The sequence below is a fragment of the Haliaeetus albicilla genome, chromosome 4 (genome assembly GCF_947461875.1).
Source record: "Haliaeetus albicilla chromosome 4, bHalAlb1.1, whole genome shotgun sequence".
Lineage (NCBI taxonomy): Eukaryota > Metazoa > Chordata > Aves > Accipitriformes > Accipitridae > Haliaeetus > Haliaeetus albicilla.
Window position 1 is genome coordinate 51,820,526 of NC_091486.1, and position 23,509 is coordinate 51,844,034.

General features: G+C 46.2%; 2 protein-coding genes across 4 annotated transcripts in view; both read right to left on the minus strand.

Annotated features, from left to right (window-relative positions):
• Nucleotides 1-9,915: 9,915 nt before the first annotated feature.
• Nucleotides 9,916-14,065, minus strand: FNDC10 (fibronectin type III domain containing 10). Its single transcript, XM_069782686.1, has one exon. The coding sequence runs from the start codon at nt 12,842-12,844 to the stop codon at nt 12,155-12,157; it is 690 nt and encodes a 229-aa protein (XP_069638787.1). The 5' UTR covers nt 12,845-14,065; the 3' UTR covers nt 9,916-12,154.
• A 137-nt stretch (nt 14,066-14,202) lies between these two features.
• Nucleotides 14,203-23,509, minus strand: part of LOC104312701 (Golgi integral membrane protein 4) — a 41,561-nt gene continuing 32,254 nt past the window's right edge. The window contains exons 13-14 of one of the 3 annotated variants that reach the window (XM_069782683.1): nt 22,320-22,391; nt 14,203-16,922 (exon numbers count right to left, since the gene is read on the minus strand). In XM_069782683.1, coding sequence (XP_069638784.1) covers nt 16,848-16,922; nt 22,320-22,391 — 147 coding nt within the window. In that variant the 3' untranslated portion in view covers nt 14,203-16,847. Of the gene's footprint in view, nt 16,923-19,448; nt 20,906-22,306; nt 22,392-23,509 lie in introns of those variants that run through there. The other 2 variants (XM_069782684.1, XM_069782682.1) reach the window with 2 other exon arrangements.

Below are 23,509 nucleotides of genomic sequence, written 5' to 3' on the forward strand. Positions count from 1 at the left end.
CGCTCGAATGAAACTGCCGGAGGGAAGGCTAATGCAAAACAGGGAGTAGCTGTGAGAAAAGGTCCAGCTTCGCTATTAATCACCATCACATGCTGTGGATTTGTGCTGTTCTCCTTTACTGTAAACAAGGACGCGTATACAAGATTTTCCTGGCTAAACATCCACACCCCTCGTGTGAATTAAACATAGGGATGTAGAAAATGCCCGATGACATACCCGTCTGGGTTAGCGCTTTCACAACTAACCGTGGCCTCGTACTGTTACTGTATAAGCAAGTGGCTCTTTCAGAGTTGAATACAACAGCTAAAAGATCCCAGCAGAGACAACAGCAGCTTCTCTATTTAGTACAGCTATAGTTCTGAAGAGTCTCAGGCACGCGTACACGCATGCCAAACAGAGAGTAACACTTCGCTGTGACCACAACAGGTGAGACGTTCTCATCACCCCCAGCTCCAAGTCCCCTGACAGCTGCTACACAACCCTGTCTTATTTAATATACAGGCAATTTTCCAACATCCAGAAAGAAATTACTCCAAATTTGCAATGTAAGGTCTTGGGTCTTCCCAGATATGCCCTATTTCCATACTTCACACCCATATAATTCCCATTTGCCTGCAATGTAAGCTACATACTCCATTATTTTGTTTTCAGAAGAATGTGATTCAAGCAATCGCTTTTTTCCTGAAAAGCAGAGTTTTCTGGCTAGTTTTCTTTCTGAGCACTAGGTGGCAGCCAAATGTTGCAGTGAGTCCACTGAGCTGGACCACGGACGAAAGATCCGGCGAAGAGTTTGAATGGAGAGCTGAATCACCCCTAAGAAGTAAATTGGGTCTGGCACCCTGGATCAATCCCATCTCCATGTCTGTGCGCAGAACACTCTGTGCTGAGGACTCTGTAGTGAAGATGAGGAGACATATACTCTCTGTTTATGCTTAATCGTGGAATTCTGCATTTTAGGAGTAAAATCTCATGCTTTTACTGAAAACTGTTCAAATAAGAATGGCCAAAACTAGGAGTTATTTATGTACCCACCGACTGGTAAAATGCACTGATTTCAGGATTGTTTTGCTCACATACAGGTCAAAATGATCATGGCACTCCTTGCTCAGCCCAGACCAATTCCATTTTCCTCTGAGACTTTTGTCATCTTTTCCCTCTTCCATGTCATTGTGCTTTTCCACCTGGGTTTACTTGCACTATTTCAGCTGACTCCAGTACTCTTCAGTGCTTGAGCAATGAGACAGCTAGGAGAGATGAGAAACCAAGGCCTTAGCAGGATGTAGATGTTTTCTTCATTCCAGAAAAGGTCCTTTTAGAACAGTGAGAGGACATTAGCAGATTGGTGAGGTGGACGCTTATCTCTTGGAGTATACAAGGACATTTTTGCTGTCAGTGCAGAATACAAAGGAAACCAACTCCAATTTGAATGTGCATAGACTCCAAGTACAAAAGTTGTCTGTTAAAATTGGACACCAAGACAATGGCCACATGCTTTAAGCACAAGTCTCATCCATCTTGTCACAGGTCCTACCCTAGCGGTTCCACTGCTGAGAGTGAAGCTGAGAAGCTGTTTGGTGCCACTATGATCAACGTAATTGGAGGGAAGTGAATAGTCGTAACAAGAGAGATTGTATTAAGCAGACGCTTGCTCCCCAGCTCCTGACAATTCTAAAATGTTGAAAGTGAAAGAATGCTCATTACTAAAAATCTTCCATTGATGCTACTTTGTGCCAGATTTGGCTGCATAGGCCCCGAGCTGCATCACAGCCAGGATAAGTGCTTGGAAATTACTTTTTCTCATAGCCCTCTAGCTCTATTTATCTGGTCTCAGACAGCTAGAATGAATTTCTTATCAACTGCCTACTATGAACTGTGATCTGAGAGCAACTCTGTGACAAAATCAATTTGATATTAAAATGGGTGCAAGTTAAATGGATCCATCAAGATGATAAGTGCTTCCTGCCAAGGGAACAAGCATCTTACGTTCTTGCTGAATTCAATATAGCCATTGGACAATGAGTATTTTACAGGACAGGGTCTTAAAAACTACTTACGAAATTTGGAACTATATTAAAATGGCAGCTGGGGCCTCATCTTTTTTCTACCTCGCACTGAATACAAGATGAAACAACTAGTGGTGTAAATAAAAAATTTTTGATTACCATGTGGGAACAGCTGCCTACATCCCCAGTCTGTTCCTAAGATAGTTGTTTATGTCATCACTCCACACAGAACTCAGAAACTCCAAGAGCTCTGTCCATGAAGTTGGATCAGTTTCCCTTTAGCTCTGATGTGATTCATATCAGGAATGCACATTTCACAGGGTGGGGAAGGCAATAAAGATTTAGATTCATCAATATCAGGTTGCAGGTGGTGTGGCCTCTGGGGTTACCCTTTTTGTGGCACTGCACAATATCAGAAAGGGAAAGTTTTTATTATTCTGTAACTGCAAGTTTAATCTTCAGGGGAATACTCTTTTTAAGGGTTAACTTCAGGTATTCTGAATTCTCCTCTCTCACAAAAAATTTCCTCTGACCGCCATTTCATATGAAACTTTTGCATCTAACTGCAATCTTCTGAATCATCATCCAAATTAGATTCCAAAAGCAGCCTAAGACAGATGATGTGTCTACCGCTACGGCTGCCTATGGGCAGAGCACCATATGCACTAGCCCTCTTCTTCCACTCCTGTGTCAACCATACCCTTTGAGTTTAAAAGTGCCATCTCAGTCCTGTCTGGAGCAATTACAATGGAGTTGCTGACAAGCGAAACACATTTAGTTACACTCTACCAAATTAGTGTCATGATTCTAGCAGGCCAGACAAATTGCCATCAAGACTGCACACAGCAGGTCAAGCTATTTGCCATGTATTCCTGTGATGATAGGAAACTTGTAATATAATGCGAGCGTTATATACAAGGACTGTTAAAGAAGATATTACAGTTAATTGTTATTTAATTTTCATTAATTTTCAGTATTTGTTAGTTTGCCATTTATTTGGTCTCAGACAGAAATGAGAGTCCTACCCTTGTAAGCTTTATTAAGTAAAATAGATCACTAGAAACTGGTCAGCAGAGAGACGAAACTCTGGAAGTACTTGGGAAGCTTAACTGAATATGACTCCAGCTCCATTTCAGGAAGGCAACAGAAGAATGAGAGCTGAAGTAACTGTGTAGGACTTAGGCCTCTAAAGAGAATAGCAATAAAGAATTTTTATGAGATAGAGAGGATAATACAGATCAATACTGCCTGCAAATAAAAATCAAATTCCTAAACAATACTATCCAAGTGATTAAGATTAAAGAGCAAAAATTAAATTGGAAAAATCCCTGCTTTTTCTACAAAAATGAAAAATCTTTATAACAAAAGAATATCTGATAGGACATTTACAAATGAGCTTTTCCTTAAGATGCCCACAATTATTTTACAAAACAATTTCCAGAAACCTTGATCCAAAGACAAGAGCTCCAGATATACCTCTAATATTATTGTATGCTGGAATTAACAACTCGAAACACAAAGCTTGCAAACGTGAGATTACCGAGGGCAGAAGAATTTAGGACATATATATGCCAAAAGCAAGAACCAAAATAACCATCTCCTGCTGCGTTTATCCCAGGAAATTTTTTATTGCAATAGAGCAGAAATCTGGGACACAAAGACCTAAGATAATTACACATTGGTCCCAGTACTCACATGCCTTTGCTTGCTCTTAAAAAGTACCCCTAGAGAAACAAGGTCCAACAAAGGATATGTAGGGAAATGAAAAAATGACAAAATTCATAACCTGAAAATTCAGAGACAGCAGGAATACAGTGGTTAAAGGAAGGAGAATATAACAGGCCATAAGAAAAAATAACTAGCTGAATATATCTCAGGAACTTTTCTCATAGATAACTAGAGACAGCTACGAAAGATAAACCTTCTACACGCACATTTTCACACAGATCTTGCAGCTATGTTATAGAATAAAAGGAAATATGGGAAATACAGAAAATAAGACAGAGACTAATGACAGATAAAATCACACCAAAAAAGGAACACGAAGGTGACAAAAGGAGAATACCATCTTAAAAAAATAAAACTGATGCAGAGACCAAGAAAAAAATTTTATTCTTGGTGAAAAAGTGTTTTATCATTTTTGATGTCTACAAAGCATAAATAAAATCTATAGAAGGAGTTAGGAAATAAAGATGCAAAAAGAGATATTAAACATGAGAACAAAAAACGTCTTCCCAGAAGCCTCTCTTGAGGAGAGGCTACTTTTCCAAGCCCTCTTGCAAAGTAAGCCCCCTGTGTAAGCGAGGGGTGAGGCTCTCCCGCACGCGTTGCCCGGCCCCTCCCCAGCCTTCAGTGCCCAGAGGTCCAGCCCTCACACACTGGCCTCCGACCCACCTGCATGTCTCCCGGCCAGCGTCAAGCCTCTCACGCTGTTGGAGGAGGACGCTGCTTCTGCAGTAGAGGCTGATAAGGGCATCATCTGGCAGGCCGGAGGGAAGGCCCTGGCGGGAGCTCCTCCAGCCCACGGTCTATGGAGCAGGCCTGGGTGAATGTTGCCTGCCCACCAGCGGCCTCCTTTTTTCCCCCGGACACTTTCTGAAGGGCACCATGGAGCAGGTGCCCAGGCTGCGTGTGGAGCTGGGCTTCTGCCAGGCAGGTTCCTTGGTGGGTCTGTCATCCAGTGGGGGGCCTTAAGGGGAGCCCAAAGACCCACCAAGAAGCAGAAAGGGGAGAGTGTTGGGGGGGCCTTAGAGCTCGAGCTCCGGGCCATACACTGGCTGGGTGGGGAAAGCCCTGCTTCTCTAGGTGAAGTTCAGCTGGGCAGTGGAATGGAGCTGTTTCTTTGATGTCCTGATCTTGTCTCTTATCCGTCTCGCTGACTGGCAAATAGCCACCTGGGCATGAAGCCCAGTGGGCAGAGACCTCAGCCCCAATTACGGGGAGGTCAGTCAGCTCAAAGACATAAGTCTTGCATGTGCATACAACCCTTAAAGGTAAGGCTCATGCCACGCATGCTCCTTACAGCGCTGGCACGCCAAGTGTAATGTCAATTGGCTGCAATGCGCAAAGTGGGCTGACCTGCTCCTGGGTTACTGGTGGGTCACACCTCAGTATCTGCCGAGGGGGTTCATAAAGAGCCTGCCTTCTCTCCAGCAGCAAGAGGATGTGGTCTGTAGCCACAGAAATGCCCTCTGGGGGGAACACAGGAGGATCCTTTGGTTCCTGTGCACAACATTTCTTGTTCTCTGCTTCTGTGAAGCATCAAAAGCTAATACTGCAACAATTTGAAACAAAAACATTCAAAAATGCAATCCACCATGCTTGGGTCACTCCCATACATACCAACACACACACAAGACATGTGTGGTCCAGAAGATAAAAAAGACCTCATTGCAGCACCAGCTCCAGCCAATCTCAAACACTAATGCCTCCCAAAGGGAGAGAGGCACAAAACTACATCCAGCCTACCACGAGGTGGTCGATACTTTGACCCTAGAGGTCTTCACAGCTCCTCTCCAGGTGCAGCACATGGCACGCACTGAGGCCGTGAAGACTCGGGCCACACACCTGAGGTACAGGTGGGCCCTGTGGAAACAACTCCCACCCAGGCTTGAGGCCCCGCGGGCTGGCACCTCGACCCCTATTACGGAGTGGGCACTTGGCCCAAGGTACGACCGAGGCCACAGAGCAACAGGCAGCTGGGCCACGGGCCACGCACCTGACTTACAGGCAAACCCCGCTGAAATTTAACTGCCACAAGGGCCTGAAGTCTCACAGACAGATGCCTCAACCCCAGTTACAGAGCAGGCTCTTGCCTTCAGGGTACTGAGGGCCTACAAATAGGCAGCTCGCAGCTTCCACCCTGATGAGAGGGGAGCCATGCTACGCAGGCTGGCATTGCATGGCATAATGCCACCGGTGCAGAGACCGGGACACCATTTACTGGGTGGTCCTATGGCTCAGGCCTCTCAGGAGCTCCCTCTCCCCAAGAAGACTGACAGCAGCATGGTGACTTCAACCCTCCTTACAGGAGGCCACAAAGAGCTGCAGCACAGCAAAATGCCAGCTGAGCAGAGACCACAGCCCTTGTTTACAGGGAGGCCTCGCTGCTCCGGGTGACAAAAGGGCTCGGGAGCAACAGGCAATGCGGATCTGCATCCCAGGCCCTACCTTCAGAGAAGTGCCACTGTCCTGGGTTCTTCTCCTCCCTCTTCTGGGACTTGCATCACTGGCCTCGTAAACAGCCTGCAGATTCTTCTTGCTCGTTGCTTGCAGTTTCTCCAGAGCCTTCCTCGTCTTGCTCATTCTGCATGGCAGGAGCGGGGAACCGGGAGCAAGAGAAACACAGGAGACAAGATCAGGACAACAAAGAAACAACTCTATTCCCTAGACCAGCTGAACTTCACCTAGTGAGGCAGGACTCTCCCTGTCCGGTAAGGGTTACTTTCTCTCTTTTCAGTGCTTTCTTAAAATATTTTTTGCCTCCCATTAAGACTTTTTTCCCTTTGTGCTTTCTGAGTAATTCCTTCCCCACTATCACCTCAGCACTTCCTGAGAAAAGCTTTTCCTTTCTCTCCCCTGAGCACTTCCCACAAACCTCTTTCCCCTCTTTCCCTTTAGTGCTTCCCAGCTAATTCTTTCCTCCCTCCCCTTGTGCTTTGCACAAAAGCGTTTTCCCTCCAGCGCTTTCCTCAGCAAGCCTTACCCCACTACCCCCTTGACATTTCCCTACAAAACGTCTCCTCCCTCATACATCCAGCGCTTCCTGACAAACCGTTTCCCTCTACCACCCCTCAGCACTTCCAGCGGAGCCTTTTCCCGCCTTTCAGCACCTTCAGCATCCGCTCACACAGCCCGTCGCTCTCCTCTCAGCACCTTGCACAAAAGCCTCTCCCGCCCCCAGCGCGTCCTGGTTAAAACCTCTCCCCCTCTTTTCTTGCATTTCCCATTAAAAAAAAAAAAAAAAACCAAACCAAAAAAAAACCCCTTTCCTCACCATTCCCTCGACTTTTCCGACAAAACCTTTCCCTCTCCCTCTCCTCAGCCGTTACGGCAAACCGCTCCCCTCTCCTCAGATCTTCCCGCCTCACGGCTCGCCGCGGCGCGTGCAGATGAAGCCCTTCTGGCACCCAGCGCTTCCCGCCTAAACGCCTCCCCTCTCCCTCCTCAGCGCTTCCCGAGAAAAGCCTTTCCCCTCTCCTTTCCTTAGCGCCTGCCTCCCTCCCAGCAAAACACTTTTTTCCTTCTTTTCCTTCGCTGCTCTTCAGCAGAGCCCGACCATATTTCCCCCCTCTGTCCTCCCCGCTGAAACCTGTCTATATTTCTGCTCAGACCTCTCTGGAAAAACCTCTTGCCTTGGGTCTCCTCTCAGCCATTTTTGCTAAACCTGCCCCGCTGGCTACAACGCCCGCTCTTCTGTTACTTATTCTGCAAAGGCACCCTGCAAATCATCTGGTAGTTCTGGGATATCTGGTTACTGAAGCAATTATCTGAATGTGTATGTCTGCTTTTACAAAGGGTCTATGGGTCAATGCCCAGAGATCTCCTCTGGAAAGGTGTTTCACCAAAATCGCTTTTGGAGGGGTTTTCTTGGCACGTTGTATAAATACTGTACTGCACTATGCCATCATTTACATCTCTCTAAAGCAGGCTGAAAATACTGCCAGTGAATTTAAAATGACAATCCAAACACTGTGATACGAAAATTTCTGCATCAAATCACATTCTTTCAGGTGAAAAGAAAAAAAGCGGTTTTGGCAATTTTTTCCCAGATGAGATCAGACAATCTGTAAAGACAGGAGATGCAGTGACTAGATCTATGATGAAGGAATACCAGTCAGGGTATATTAGGCTAAAACTGCAAAAGACCCCATCCAAGCATCACTGCTGTAATTCCTAAGCCTTTAACAGGAATGTGACACAGTTATCTGTTATCTGCCACTTTTTCTCCTTTCAGCCCACTCTTTCTAGCCTTTCTTTTGGAACCTACTGGCAAAATAGAGCAGCAGTTTGCGGTCTTGTAAGACTGCAAGTCCAGGTCTCCATGGAAGCAAAATACCAACATTCACTTGCACCTCTAAATAAAGCCAAGCAGCCTTTCCTTTTATGTACCACAAAAAAATATCATAATGGAATTAAGAGAGATTCTTTGCCTGAGACACAGACTGTTTTCTCCAGAAGATTCAAAGTTGGGGTAGGCTGAGCTTGAGCTGCTCACATTTAAACAGTTGTTTTCCTCACATTTAGCACAGGGCAAGGGGAAAAAAGCTTGTTAACAAGCATATCACTATTTTAACTCCTGCAGAAATGGGTATGGCTTGGTATTTGTACTAGAAATTACCAGATAAATGCAAGACTACATACCACCTAAGAGTGTACCACATGGTATATACCATGGCTAATACCCAGGTAGTTGTCTGGTAATACGGAGAATGTGTAGTTGCCTTAGAAGCTGCTTCCACTTTTTCCCAAAGCATTAGGTGCGTAACAGTCAGCTTCTTGGCAGTTATAAATCAGCCACTTCTTTATTGCTGCCTGGACAGGCCAGGGTTGATTATAACTCTGCAGCGTACTCTGCATGTTTTGGGAATTGCTGCAAATACTGGATAAAGTTTTCTTCAACTGTGCAGTCTTGTGGGAGTCAAATTAATATCAAGTCAATGTACGTGTAATTTTCCCCATTATTGCCAGAAAGAAATGTCTATACTCATGATGGAGGAAAAGAACCCACAGCTATCAATGGGTCGGCAGATGTTTGTCACATAGAATGAAACAGGGAATAATCTGATTTTCTTTTCCAGACACCAAGATGTGTCCAATTAAAACTTAATCCACTGAAAATGAATGAGAAACTATGAGATACTGTTTCCCGCTTCCCGTTTATAATGCATGGAAAAGAAAAAAAACGATAAAAATAAACCTTTAGAGAATTTCCTCCATCAGGATTTACATTCTTGTTCTACATACTTTGCTCTTGCTTGTCTATCCTCTGCCCAGCATGCTGTTGCAATGCAATCCACAGAGACAGATGCATGAAGATGTGAGATGACTACAAATAACATCTCTGTAGTATCTACAGGGTGCTGTTTTAGCAGGTTAACTGTACCCTATCAATGCCTGCAGAGGTGTCTTATTGAAGACAGTCACATGCAAAACTGCAAATTAAATTTGGTGCTCAGTTTCCTCAGACTTGCATTACCGCGATGAACAGTGCTAGCTGCACACAAAATGAAGTAGCTTGAATTGGTAAACAAAGATGGATTTAGGAGCTAAGGGCAGCTCATTCAAAGCTCAAATAGGGATCGTTTATCTTCAAAACCAAAGACACCTGGCTACCATAATGAATGGTTTTGGCTCAGTGAGTTTTCATACAGAATTTCACATCTGGCTGAGTATTGCGCCTCTTTTCCCCCTGCTGTTGGGTGTGTAGATCATGAGCTCCTTGTACCAGGTGCTGTGACCTGCTTGATAAGAGTATCTTAGGCTGGACCTGATGATCTCTCTAGCCCAAGCCTTTTTTTTTTTTTTTACAATTATGGACAGTGCCAGGATTGACCTCAGGCAGCAAAATGGCTTGCCCAGAGAGGTTGGGCACTCTGTCCCCAGAGGTTTTCAAGGCAACACTGGATACAGCCCTGAGTAACCCAGTGTGATCTCACAGCTGACGTTGCTTTGAACAGGAGCTGGAGTAGGTGACCTCCAGAAGTCCCTTCCAACCTGAATCACCCTGTGATCCTATAGTCTAAACCTCTAATAAACAAAAATCAAGTATTCAGAGAATAAATCTCTTTTCATTCTCCCATTAACGTTGTCATAATTTTACAGTAGGCAATGGAATATCATTATGACCAGTCTTTGGGCAGATTTGCTCACTTTGAGTCAATCAGTATCTTGAACCATTAAATATTTGTGATGTTTTCATGTCTTTTCATTATTCTCTTAATTTATTAAGGTCAATGCCAAGGTGGTACAAGGCTCATTATTTATACATTTAATTTTCACATCTGGAAATTCACGACAAGATGAAGAACAAAACAGTAATACTGGTTGACAGAAGCTGACAGAGATATACAAAAACAGTGAAACGGTAATAGTCCTGTGCAGAACTGGCTACAGGAAAGACTGACTTGAAACCTTTAAAAGACCTCTGACCCAAATTTACTCTGTGAACTAAACCACTAGATACAATTTGTCTTAATGTTCTTAAAAACTGATTACCTCTTCTTCCAGCAGTCAATCTCCTTAGGGAGAAAAAAAAAGAAAAAATTATGACATTGTCCTTCAATATCAATGAATGACACCATCTTCCTGTTACTGTGATGCTAGATATTGTCAGGCTGCTTAAATCAAGTACATCAGCAAGTTAATAAAAAGAGAACACTGTTAAATTTAGAGTCAGCTGCATAAGAGAAAGAAAACAAAGCAAGAATAACAAACGAATAAAAGGTATTTCTGCCTGATGAAATATAGACCTTCAGTTTCTCAGCCACTCTCAAATTATTGAAGGGATTATGATTAGTACAAATAACTGCATTTTATTAAGGATTCCATATACTTTCTATATTTACCCTCTACTATCAAGTTTATACTTCACAAACTACTTTCACAAAGAAAAGCGTATGGGTCATTCACCAGTGATAAACATTTACACAAACAGATCACATATGAAACTGATGTATTTTAATAGCAATACCCCTTTACAGAAGAGCTGTTCCTCTACTTTTGCTTTAGGTGCTCAGTTTAAGTGATATAAAGTCATTTTCTGTTACAGCAGTCAACTACGTACAAACAACACTAAATAAAAACTAGCTCACTAAATAAATACCTCTCAGAAGGTAACTATTTTGTGTATATATTAAAGTTCAAGTAATGACCAGCCTAAGTTTGTTTTTTTTTAAAAAACCCAAACAACCGAACAAACAAACCAACAACCACTAGTTTCAGAGACAAAAACACTAGGGGAGATACAGTTGTCTACGAAGACTACACCAATATAAATGTGACAAATTCTCAGCACTAAGGCACAATAGAATTAATACTAGAATATGGCTAAAACCTTACTTACTACAGCATTGAGTGAGCAGTTAACAAGGAGTGTTCCTATGCTCAAAACGCTCGGCTACAACATTAGTGAGTTCCGTGTTTAAGACGCTTTTACCTTAGTGTAGGTGCACACAGCATTCCTAAAAGATGGGATTTCAGAGGGCAGTGATGGTGCTCATTTACAGTGTACTTATTTTGTAATGAGGGATCAGTTCATACTTGCACAACAAAATGGCATTTTTATACTAAATTTGTCCCTTTAGCATTGTTCTTTATGGAAACTACCGATATGACAGTTCTAAAGGGAGAAAAGCAGGTTTAGTCGGTGTAGGATGTCGACGGCTGCTCGAGCTGACCAGAAAACCCCTCTCGTTTTGGACAGCGGCCAAGCTAGGTCCCAGAATTTGTGAACAGCGTAAGGCACGATACAAAACCCACTTAAGTCACGAGATTTAGGTGGGCTTTGGATCCAACACGCACTTAGCTATGGGTTTTGTGGTTCCACCGGTCTGCTCTCCCACAGACTTGAAACAACATTCCCCCTCAGGAAAGAATTCAAGCACACGTCTAAGAGCAAGGGGATTTAGGCATAGGCTTAAAATGAGGGTGTTCTGGAGAGTCTTCTCACACAGGCCCTCTGTGAGATCTGTCGCTTGCTTTTAAAAGCAGCCACTTTTCCGGCACTTGCGGACCTTTGCCATTATTTACTTTTAATCCACGGAGATCCCATGAGTTTCGGTAACGACGTATGGCTCAGGCTGGAAAGCCACCCTAGGAGGAAGAAGAGCTCCAAATACTGAGGCGAACCCAAATCCCGGACCTTCGGGAAAGGCAAACCCCAGACACCCGACGCTTCGAACGAGGCCCTGGGCAAAACCGCTGCGAGAAGAGTTTGGAAAACCTCACCCCCGCCCCCTGAGAGGGCTGCAAAGAGGGCGTCGGCCGCGCTCTGCCAAGAGAACCGGCACCGCCGCCGCCACCGGCAGCCGCGGGGGTCCCCGGGCCGGGCTCCGGAGCGCCCGGGGCGGGGCCCAGCGCCGGCCAAACCGGCGGGGCGGCCGGTCCCGGTCCCGCTCCGCTGCCGGTCCCCGGCCGAGCAGGGTTGAAGGCTAGGCGCGGCGCGGGGCGGCGGCGCCCGCGGCCCCGGCGAGGGCCGGACTCATGAGGTTCTCGGTGATGTAGGCCACCAGGAGGCAGATGAAGACGAGCATGACGCAGATGGAGCCCCCCACGGCCGTCATGGCGACGACGATGTCCCGCATGGCGGCCGGCTCCACGCGGAACTCCACGCACTGGGCGGGCGGCGCGGGGCGCGGCGGCGCGTAGCGGGGCTGCAGGCAGAGGCGGTAGCGCACGCTGCCGTGCGCCTCGGGCAGCAGGTAGTCGCGGCAGGCGGCGCCCAGCTCCACGCTGTCGCAGGGGAAACGCGTGTAGGTGCCGTCCCAGGAGCAGTTGAGCGCGAAGCCGCGGAGGCCGGCGGCGGGGCGCGGCGGCCCCCACTGCAGCAGCACGCTGCCGTTGCGCAGCACGTTGGCCACCAAGGCGCCGCCCGGCGAGCGGTGGGCGCGGCAGGACCGCGCCGCGCACTGGAAGCCGCGGGCCGGCGGACGAAAGCAGAGGCGGCCGCCCGCCGAGCCTTCGGCCCCCACCTTGTAGGGGCACCACGGCTCCTCCGCCGCCGGCTCGGCCCCGGCCTGCCGCGGCGAGGCGGACGGCGGCGGCTGCGCCGGTCCCCTCAGGGCGGGAGCCGGCGCTCCGAAGCAGAGCAGGGCGAGGAAGGGAGGCAGCAGGCTGGGCATGCCGGCCGCCGCGGCATGGAGCCCAGCCGCGGTACCGGCGGAGGGCTGCGGCGCCCCGTGCGCCGGTTATAAACGCGGGCCCCGCAACCGCTCCGCCGGCCGCCAATGGAGAGCCGGCTCCGCCGTTAACTCTCGCTGGGCTGCGGAGCACCCGCCGCGCTGGGCAGCGCACGCAGGACGCGGCCCCGACCCTTGCGGAGAAGGGAGGAGGAGGAGGGGGTCCGCAGCCCACGGCGGGCGGTTCTCGGGGGCCCCGAACGCTGCTCTCCCCCCCGGTAAGGGCCGGCGGGGGGGGGGGGGGGGAGCGGCTGACATCCCCCGCCCCGGGCTTTGCGTGCCCGTCCGGCGCAGCTCGGTCCGGGATGCTCCGCGCAGGGCGCATCGCGGACCCAAGGGATTTGGCGGACGCGGGGCACAGGAGGGTTCAATGCCGGACATGGGTGGTCGGGAGGGTGCCTCTGCCACCGGGGACTCGCTACCAGCAGGAGATTCGGTCGAGGGCAGGGTTGGGGAAAGTTACAGAGCTCCCCTTCAGGTGAAGCAGACCTTGTTCAAAGGCGTGGGGGTTACGTGGATTTTTTTTTTTTTTGGTAATGGTTATGTCTGCAGACCGAGGCTGCTTTAACCCCTTGAGACCAGAAATTCAGAGAAACGCGGTGAGGATGTAATCGAGGGAGAAAGCCGTGAGTCCCCCAGGAGGCCAGCTGATAGCAGTGATAAAGCTGTGGATCTTCAGTGCACGCTAGCTTGTCGGGCCACAGGAAGAAGATACTTCTCTTAGGAGTGTCTTCTAACAAATGCCATTTTTCCCTTGCTGCAGCAGGACCAACCCACAGTCCATCCATCTGATCTCAAGGCAGCTCTTTTATTTTGCAGCACAGAAGAGGGCTGAAGCAGACAGAGTAGTGCCCCGTCATAGCATTACAGCGTACTGCTTTCTGAACGACCTTGAAAGATTTACGCTAAAGTAGAGACTTGTCCGAACATGGAAGCAAAGGCTCTCTAATGAAACAATAATAAAAAATACATACTTAACCTAAGCAATGTTTGAAGATTCTTGAACAGTTAAATTGGTAAAAAGCTGCTTTAAGTCCTGTCTTTTCCGAGTTGCAGAATTTCATTCCATGGAAAAAATTGTGGGGGTTTATTTGGTTTGTGTTTTGGTCAGGTTTTACATAGTGTCCTGTTCCAGTTTTTATAGCAGAACATAAGCATTTGTCTATATTTAACTTGTAAAGTACAACAGTTATCAGGTTACATGGTTAAAAACCCCAGAAATGTGCCTAAAAACATGGGTGTGGTTTTTCTTCACTGTGTTACCTATTTGGAAATACAAGATCTACAGATTACTATGCAAGTTTTCTTTAAAAGTGTTTATTGTCTTATATAAGCTTAAAATATAACAAAAATAAGATTCTGAAGCCTATTTTTATTTCATAGCCTAAACAAAAAACAAACCCAAATCATACAACTTGGACTTCATTGAAGGTGTTAACTTGAATATATACAAAATGTAATTTGTAGCAACGTGGAACTTGTTTAAATAGTTTTGTTTTCTGATGCACTGAACATCAACATGACCAAGTGGTCTCATATCAGGACACCTTTTCCTGTCTGGAAGACTTGCCTTTTTAAAGTATATGGTTTTCTTAAGGAACACTTTAAACATAATTTAACAGTACCAAATATTACAAGTTATTTCCACATCTAACTTTTAACCAAATTTAATGCTGGGGGGAGAGGGTGTCTGCTAGCCTCTAGAACATTGATAGAAATCTCTTTTGATACCAAGAGGTATCAATAGGAATCAATGAAAAAAATAGGATCAGCATAGAAAAGGATGCTGAAGTCGTAGTAATGGCTGCTCTCCTCGGAAAACACTTGGTTATCACAGAGCAATAGGAGGTGCTGTGCTGCTGAAGGCACTTCTTGGTGGCTGAGGCAAACTTACCTGCGGAAGTTCCGGCTAGGATGCAAAACTGAAGATTTGACAGCCCTTCCTAGAAAATGTGTGGGTGTTAAGGAGATGGTTGGAGCCAAACCAAGCAAGTTTTGCTTCCTTAAACTTTGTGCCGTTCTCCTAACTACTATTAAGGGCAGATTGCACTCCAGAGCTGTCATTGTTTCAGTGACGAGGGAAGAGATCTGGCACCAGCCTCTGATGTTGCTTATGATCTGCAACGCAATTTGATTTCTTCTATTGAGAGATCCAAAAGAAGGGTCTGGCATTTGGGACAGAAAAGGAAAATGGCACAGCAGTGAAGACACCTGATTGCACGTGCCACATCGCTTAGCTCTGGACTTCATTCCACACTTGCATTTGAAGTTGTAGAAGAGGGAAAAACAAGCTAAGCAGAGATACCTCATTTCACGGAAAGCTGTGGAAGCCTCCTCAAATGTCTTTCCAAGAATGACTGCCAAAATTACCAGGAATTGGAATAGATGATCATATTCTTCCCTTTGGGTTCGAGTCCTGAACCTCTGACTCACGTAAGGCAGTAGTATACCTACATACTGACTTTCACTTAGCCGTTTACATAGCACGATCACAATAACTGGTTCTGTGATTATAGGCTGGAACAAGTTTGTTGTTGAACGGAACAGTGAACTGACCTAAACAATCATGAAAGCTGTTGAATATATCCTTGTGCCATCACTGTCATCCTCAGACCTTCTGGCTTACAGGCATACCCTTGTACTGGAAACACACAGTCTTCTTTATAACCAGACATCTGACTAAACACATATTCCTTTGATTTCCAGATTTTCTTCAGGCACATGAATGTAAGGTTATAGAACACCCTAACTCCTGTCAGTGATACTTAAGCATACCTCATTTTTTCCACGTATACTGATATTCTCCAATACTAAAGCAGCACAGAGTTCAGCAAAATCAGCAAGCTTCACTCCAGAAGCGGTCAAGTGTAAAACGGCACTGAGAGATGTAGGCTGAGGTGAAAAAGACATACATTATTGCAAGGTGCAAAGAAGGAACGAGCACTGAAGGATGTTCCTTCCCTGGCAGGCCTATACTCCATCAGTCTAGGCTAGATTCATATTTAATCCCTAAGTTTTACAACAGCCAGTCTCACTCAAACTATATAGAATCTGAACAATAGTCATCCTTAGAAACAGCTGTTAGTTTTAAGCAAGACATTTATAGAATTAGAAATGAGAGGACATTCTTGGTTTGAGGATATGCAGACAGTTCACACCTATGGTATGCAAGGGTTTAGGGCATTTTCTCCTCCCAACTATTTCAGATGTCTTAGGGAAAACATCTCATTAAACTCCTATTAGATTGTCACATTTTAACTCCTAAAAAATGCCATGTAAATGAACAAGCCTAATAATCCTAAACAGGTTACCATGTAAGAAGTGGATTACAGAGAAGTAGGCTTCGTTAAACAGAAATTTCATTTAACTGATCAATATGCGTATGTTTTCCTCATCCATGCCTTTATTTGTAAGGGTACAGAATGTACTATTAATTCTCATCATCTGGCTGAAGATGTGGCCAAATCACTTAATACTTTGCCATCATGTGAACCCTGGAAATATATTTGTTTACAGAAATCTAATCTACATCATCTTGCTGGAGTCCAAAGGAGAATAAAAGAGCAACCCATAAAAAAAATTTTTAACAACACTACAGGTTAACTATACCTTATCCTGCGCTGCGTCCTTTGGCCTTGCACTATGTCTCTAAGGAAAAGACAATTATTTATCCAAGAGACAAGCAAAACCACATGCTTTGGCTTGGTCAGTCTGCCAGCACTGGCTTCACATGAATACTTTGTCTCATTGTTTGCTCTTTTAGTAATCCAGCTGTTTCCTAAGACCTTCTTCTGTGCCCCAGTCTGCAATAAAACTCAGCCTGGGCTTCTCATGCATATTGCTTCAACAGTTTGCCGCTCAGGCAAAACACTATTATTTGCTTTAAGCTGTGAACCCCCAGGCAGCATACCAAAATCAGTAAAATCCCATATTGCTTTACAGGCCTTCAGACAGACCCAACACCACAGATTTTCTGCTTTTCTGGTTCTCTTCCACTGGGTTTAGTCTCCTGTTTCATCTCCTGTTAGAGGAGTGAACCCAGTATTAAAACAGGGGCAACTTGCTACAGGCCAGGCAAGGAAGCACTAACCACTCACAGCTAACAATTTATGCACCACTGTGCTAATTTTAGTCTTGGATACAGCCAGGGCAGACAATCCCTAGAGCAGAGATGCTTAGCTCACAGTTAAGGGCAGCATGAGACATATGGTTGCTAAAGCATTCTCCTAGCAGGGAGCTTTACATTTAGGGCTGAGTTGCTACAGCTCCCTCCAAGTCATAACTTTGAGGATTACTCATCCTAGACATGCAAAAGCAGAGAATTTGCCCCCTCATTTAAATAGCTCCTGCAGCCTCTCTGAATCAGCATGCAGTCTCACCCCCACTGGGGTTCTATTTCCAGCACTTCATTCACTTCCAGTAAGGTCTGAACTTACATACTCTGACAGTCACAGGCTAAGAGAAGCATGGAAGAGGCGTGAACGAAATTCAGCAGACAGATAGCTATACTATGCATCTCACTGGGGCAGCTTGGGCATGCAGGTTTGAAGTTCGTGCCACAGACTGTGTTGGTTGTTGATCCTGCACTGAACTGTGAAACAATGACATCTTACTAGCCCGGCTGAGAATTGGAGGCATTTTCGATCAGGATGTGTATCTGAACCAATAACTGCAGCTCCAGCTAATCTTATTCTGAATGTGCTATTTATAGCAGACGGTGGAGGCTGAGAAGTCTTACATCATACAGCAAGGTTGGTAATATAAAGCACTAACACAGCATTAACCATTTCAAGTCACTTTGGATATCTTAAACCACGTAACAGTTTTGCAGTGAGCTACTCAGTGGGCTACATGAGCAGCTATTGCATTTGGTTAATAGACCTTATCCTAGACTCCCTGGAACAGCCTCTAGCTGCTGTTCTGACTCTGGCACCTTTGCTTATTCTGCCCACAAATCCTGCCCAAAGATACCAAGTAGGATGAGTACAGAGCCCCTAGAACAGCATTCATCTTCTCTGGAGATCTGTGCGCACACTGAAGCCTGGATACCTCTACACTTAAAGCAGGGTATTCTAGGTAGCGATACAAAATGGAAAGATCAAAAAACTATTTATAAATTGGGGGTTTGCTGAAGCTCTCAAATGAAATAACTTAATTTAAATAGGAGCTGGACCACTCCCAGATTTCTGATCCAGGAGAAAGCTGGGAGAAACAGAAGAAAGGCAGAGAATGCTCTGCGGATTGAATGTTCCTTTCCAGGCCTGAGAAAGCTCTTCTCATCTTAAGTAGTGGGTTGCAGCTGAACTGCTGCTGACACCCCAACTGTGGCTGGGGTGCTCCATCTTTGACTTTCTTAACTTAGCTGAGATAAGGTGCCTAGGCATGGCTGCAGACAGAACTCTGTAGCCAGGAGCTCTCTCATGTCCTCCCAAAAGCTAGTATCATCAGTATTCACCTGTGAGGAGTTCTGTATTCTCACATGGTTTTGGAACACACAGTTCAAAACTGTTGCAATGCGGCTCTTTGCGGTCTCGGCGCACAAGTACATCCTCCCCAATTTCAGCAAGCAGCAGATCAGGTATTTGAGGTCCTAACAACATGATTCTACTGGGCTCTGTAATAACCAGCAGTACCATCCAGCTGACCTGATGCTGTAGCTCTAGAAAGGGCAGCATCTGGAAAAGCAGAGTTCTTGTTGCTTCCACGCAAAGCAAGCAGAGAGCCAGCCACATTAACTACTCCAATCTACCCTGCAGTTTGACTTGCACAGCTGATTGTGCTGGTTAAGAAACACAAGCAGAACAAAAACAAAGAACCAAGAAGTCCTATGACATGTTAATTTCAAGCTCCTTAGAACCAGTGGAAGAAAAAGATCAATACTGTCTGAATGAAAAAGACCAAGCTTATCGGGAGATAAATACTGTTTTTCCAAGTGTCTAAAAGTGCTTACAAAATATGCCCCAAAACAAAGGATTACAAAAAAGCTTAAGTAATTCAAATAGGGAACAAAGGTCTCTCCTCTGATCTTCTACCAGGTCACAGCATTCAACCACAAGCTGCATTTGACAAATGAGGTCCCAGAGTCCAGGACTTCTGACATGGTGACAAGGAAGCAGGAGACAGCTCTGATGCATGGGTCTTGCACAAGGTAGGAGATGCGAGCGCTCTGCCCTGTTCGTGACTAAACCAGCTCCCAGGCTTTGCAATATCATGATTAAGCCCATTCTCCTTTCTGCTGCCTCCGTTTTAAACTCCAGGGACTCCAGCTGACTCATTCCTTCTTTCTATCTGAGGTCAGGCAAGATGCATTTTGGAGACTAAGCAAAGCACCACAGATTTCAATCTACTGATCAACAGAACACTAGAAATACCCAACTTCCTGATTAAAAACCAGACCTGTCTAGAAAGAGCAAAATTTATCTTAGCTCCCTGTCAAATGTTGGGAGACTGGAAAGAAGCTGACCAGGATGGAATTGCATTAGCTGGGCTCCAAATATTCCTTCATGTCTACCATCATGAATACTTTCCCTTACTTTTTTTTTTTCCCCCCCTCCTGTGCACCACATTTCATCCTTAGCAAGCCTTTCATGCTTGCTTGGGAATCCTGAACAACCTAGGGCACCTAGGGACGTGCCAAAAGCTGAGTGTATGTCAGGAAGATAGGGAGGGAGGAGGTTACAGGTCTGAGAGGCAGATGCAGGCTGGGATATGCTCTGATACGTTCTGCCAAAAGCCTGAGGAGGGCAGAGTAGGGACAGCTGTGCTGGGATGCTGCAGCTGCATCATGAATAGTAGTAAGGTTTGAGCAAACACACTCATCACAGAAATGGATGTCTGCTCCCGTCCTGCTGCTTGCAGTTGAGAACTTTAAGCAGTGGACAGTTTGGCCCTTCCCAGACTCTGTTCACCTCCCACTGAGGGCATCCACACCACTGAAATGCTACACAAAGTAAAAAGAATACCCCATTAGAGGGACTGGCAGCTGTGCCATGAAGCACTTCATTCACGACAGCTGGTGACCTGCAGAGGTTACGGCAAGGATGCAGTTGTTTCTTGGTGGCAGTCCCTGCCACCATCACAGAAAAGCCTGTCTTAGCTCAGGCCAGCCCACATCTCCTGGAACCCAGGGTGCAGCAGCAATGTCAAGACAAGATGCACAGCATTAGATGGGGAGGCTCCAAGCCCAGCAGGACAGTCAGAGCTCAAAGTCAAGGAAAGGAGAACTCTACAGGGTTCAACTCTGAGTCACTGGGAAGGGTCTCTGCACAAGGAAGAGGATCCAGTTGTTCATATACACACATGCACACACATACACTGGCTGGCACATGGTCATTTCTGTTGGTGGTCATGGTTAGCCATCACCCTTGCATTACTCCAGACAAAAAGCAGGCTAACTTCCTCTCCACCTTACTCTGATGCGAGCAAAGGATGTTTTAAAGAAACACTACTGAGCAAAATATTTTATGAAGACAGATTCCTTTGTATTAGCAATCAGTCGAGTCAGTCCAAGGACAAGTTCAGGCACCCCTCCGCTGCCCAGGGGGTTAAAAAAAAAAAAAAAAAAAAAAAAAAGAAACTCTCCAGCTTGGGAGGGGATAGGGAAAACAAGAAGGTGAAGAACACAATAAATCAAAAAGTGCTTCTAAGAAAAGCAGCAGGATAAAATCATTCCTACAGTCTGAGAGCACTTCCATGCTATTGACCAGAGAGGCAGCAATGGCCCCACACATGTAGATGTAATGCACATCTGCAAGCACCCTGCTCAGTGCCTGCGGAGACAGTTATCTCCTCCTGCCTTTATCTGTTCTGGGCAGTGTTTAATACAGGAGCCAGTTCCCAGGAGGAGTTCCCATCCCCTCATTCCTAGCATATTCCATTTTCCTTCAGCATCTTTCAGTAGTAGTCATCCCTCTTGCCATCAGCTCTCTGTATGCCTGCATGGTTCTTCTGGTCTTGGACAAGTTCCAGGTCATCATTGTCATCCACCTCACCTCCATGATCCTCCTGGGTGCAGAGGGAACAGAGCCAGGAAGGAAAAATCAGCAAGGTCTAGAAAAGGAGACCCTAACTAGCAGCGCACCGTGCTGCTTCCGAGTATAGCTGTTCTACCATACCGGCCCAGCTTGGGAAACTCAGGAAAACAGGGAAGAATCCATCTCTGCCAGGGACCTTTAGGTGTCACTGGCAAGTCACTTAGCCAAGACACAGAGGTAAGAAACCTGTGTTGCCATGATCAGCCTGTTCATTTTATGCCCATTTAATATCCTGGCATTACAATGCCATTTTAAGATCTCCGCCTGTTGCTACTACTACATGAATAGAAGAAGATATCCTACATCCACCACATTTAAAACTGTGTAACAAATCCCACCCATAACATGCAGCAGCCAGCACAGCCTGCATTGGCACTTTTAGGTCTGACTATCCAGTGTACAAGCCAGGTTCTACACACAGGGCAAGGATAGCTCCTGACATCAACTTTGTTCTGCCCACTCCTTATTTCCCCACTCCATTCCCAGCAGGCAGCCCAAACCCTCAATTCCTCAGAAATCATGTTGAAACTGCAGAAAAAGCCAGCAGCAGCCACTCACAAAGGGCAAGGAGAGGATGAACTAGACTGGAAGAGGATCCTTCATTTCTACCTATGTGAGCCAGAAGGCACCAGGTGATCCTGTCTAGTACTCATGCTCTCAATCTTTGGTGGCCTCCAATCTTTCTCCTAGAGGAATGCCAACTTGTCACTGACTACAGCAGTCCTGGGGCTCTGTGACACAGCAATAATACCCATTTTCAGCCAAATAGAGGAGCAGTTGCTTCCTGGCAACTGTGGCCCAAACGCACCACCTCCCACACTTCCTTCAGGAGTGGGACATCACATTCTTCTGCCACCCATACTTTTGTTCGACTTGCTGGCTGTAACCCAACAACCCTTCTCAAAGCACAGGTGAAGTTCTCCCCAGCTCTTCCACAGACACAGGCTAGACCCAGTAGGATCTGTGCAGCAGCAGACTACAGGGCTCCCCATGAATTTCTCACCACAGGAATAAACCCAGGGTGATGCTTAGAGAAACACATATTGATCTTGCCTAGCTGCACTGGCACAGCTTGTAATTCACCCCAGCTGCTGTTTGGTAAGCATCTCACAGCTCAACTGCTGCAGATTGATGCAGAAAGAAATGAGGAAGGGAGACAGAGCATAAAAGGTACTCTGAACACCAGAAAAAGAAAAGGGGAGCAGAGGTATGTGGGGTCTAGGTTTGTTCTGGAGATCCAACTCACTGAGCAGGCAGAGACAAAACTGAAGTCAGTGCTCACATCTGGTTTCCCAAAAGCTGAGTCATACTCAGGTCCCGCCTACCAACATACCCAGGTAACAATCACACCAGAGAGGAAAAGAGGAAGAACCTTGGTGTCGTACAATTTCTTGCTCCTGATCTTCTTGATAGTCATCCATTGGGTCTTCCCTGGGCTTGGCAGGTCTGCCAGCATCCTAAAAAATACAGAAAGTCAGACACTGTTGACAGTGCCCCATCCTACTTCCATTCCCAGCCAGGGATACAGCTCTCTTGCATTAGAACCCCAGGTCTGGAAGACTGGGCTACAGATTAGGAATCACACGTCAGCAGAGAGACCACGAGGCAACCCAGACTCCGTTTGTACTTTCCCCATCCAGTCTGTCTTCTCACCTGCTGGCAGCAACTGCCCAGCTCCTTCCACTGTGGGGAGAGAGGCCTCTCCTGTAGCAGGAGGGTCCCAGGGCCAGGACCCTTGCACATGCTTCTGTTGCATCAAGTTCCAGGGCCGCAGGGAATCTAAAAGTTACTTAGGGTGGAGCTTTAGGGAGCATAGCACAGCCCTATCTGAAACTCAGGTATTTATGTCACTAATTCTTTCCACATTTTCAGTAATCTTAAGGAGGTGTTGCTCTGTTGGTGCCAGCATCTCTTTCTTGTTTGATTTCATTGGCCTGGGTTTCTTTTTTTTTTTAAACCTCACTATTAATCATGATTTTAGAGCCCGACAGATAAAACACTCCTTTTTAAAACAAGCAACACTCAGCTGCTTGTCAAAACAAGCTAACATTTCCCTGATGCAGAGTCTGGCTTCAGACAGCAAGCAGCACTTTGCAAAATAAATGGATTCCATCTGCAAGCAGGCAAACAAAGAGGCAGAGTTCTCACGTGTTGTCACTGCTGCCAACAGCTTGTTGCATACCCACCCCAGGAACAGCAATGGCTGCACCGACCAGACCCCAAGCATAGCATATTATTGTCTCTGGTTTTGGTCTCTCAAGTGCTTGAAGGCACAGACCTCTGCAATAATAGCTGCGGAGCAAGCCCTCTCCTATAAAATGTCTCTCCAGCCACGTAGGTGCTGCAAATGCTAGGGATGACTTCAACAAGCAGAGAGGACAGGGCCAGAACAAGTTCTGGTACTGACCAACCCACCGATTCACACTCAAAGAGGTTTCTCCTGCCTGCCATATCCTTGCAGTGGGATATGGATCTATCCAGGAACATGATGTTTTGATTTGAGACCTTAAGCTCTCTGCCTCCCGCCATTCATAGCTGGGGATCTCTCCCTGGCCCCTGCTAGTTGCCCTCAAGT

Bases quoted from the DNA above. Each gene is read 5' to 3' on its own strand.
- FNDC10 (XM_069782686.1), bottom strand. From the start codon at position 12,844: ATGCCCAGCCTGCTGCCTCCCTTCCTCGCCCTGCTCTGCTTCGGAGCG.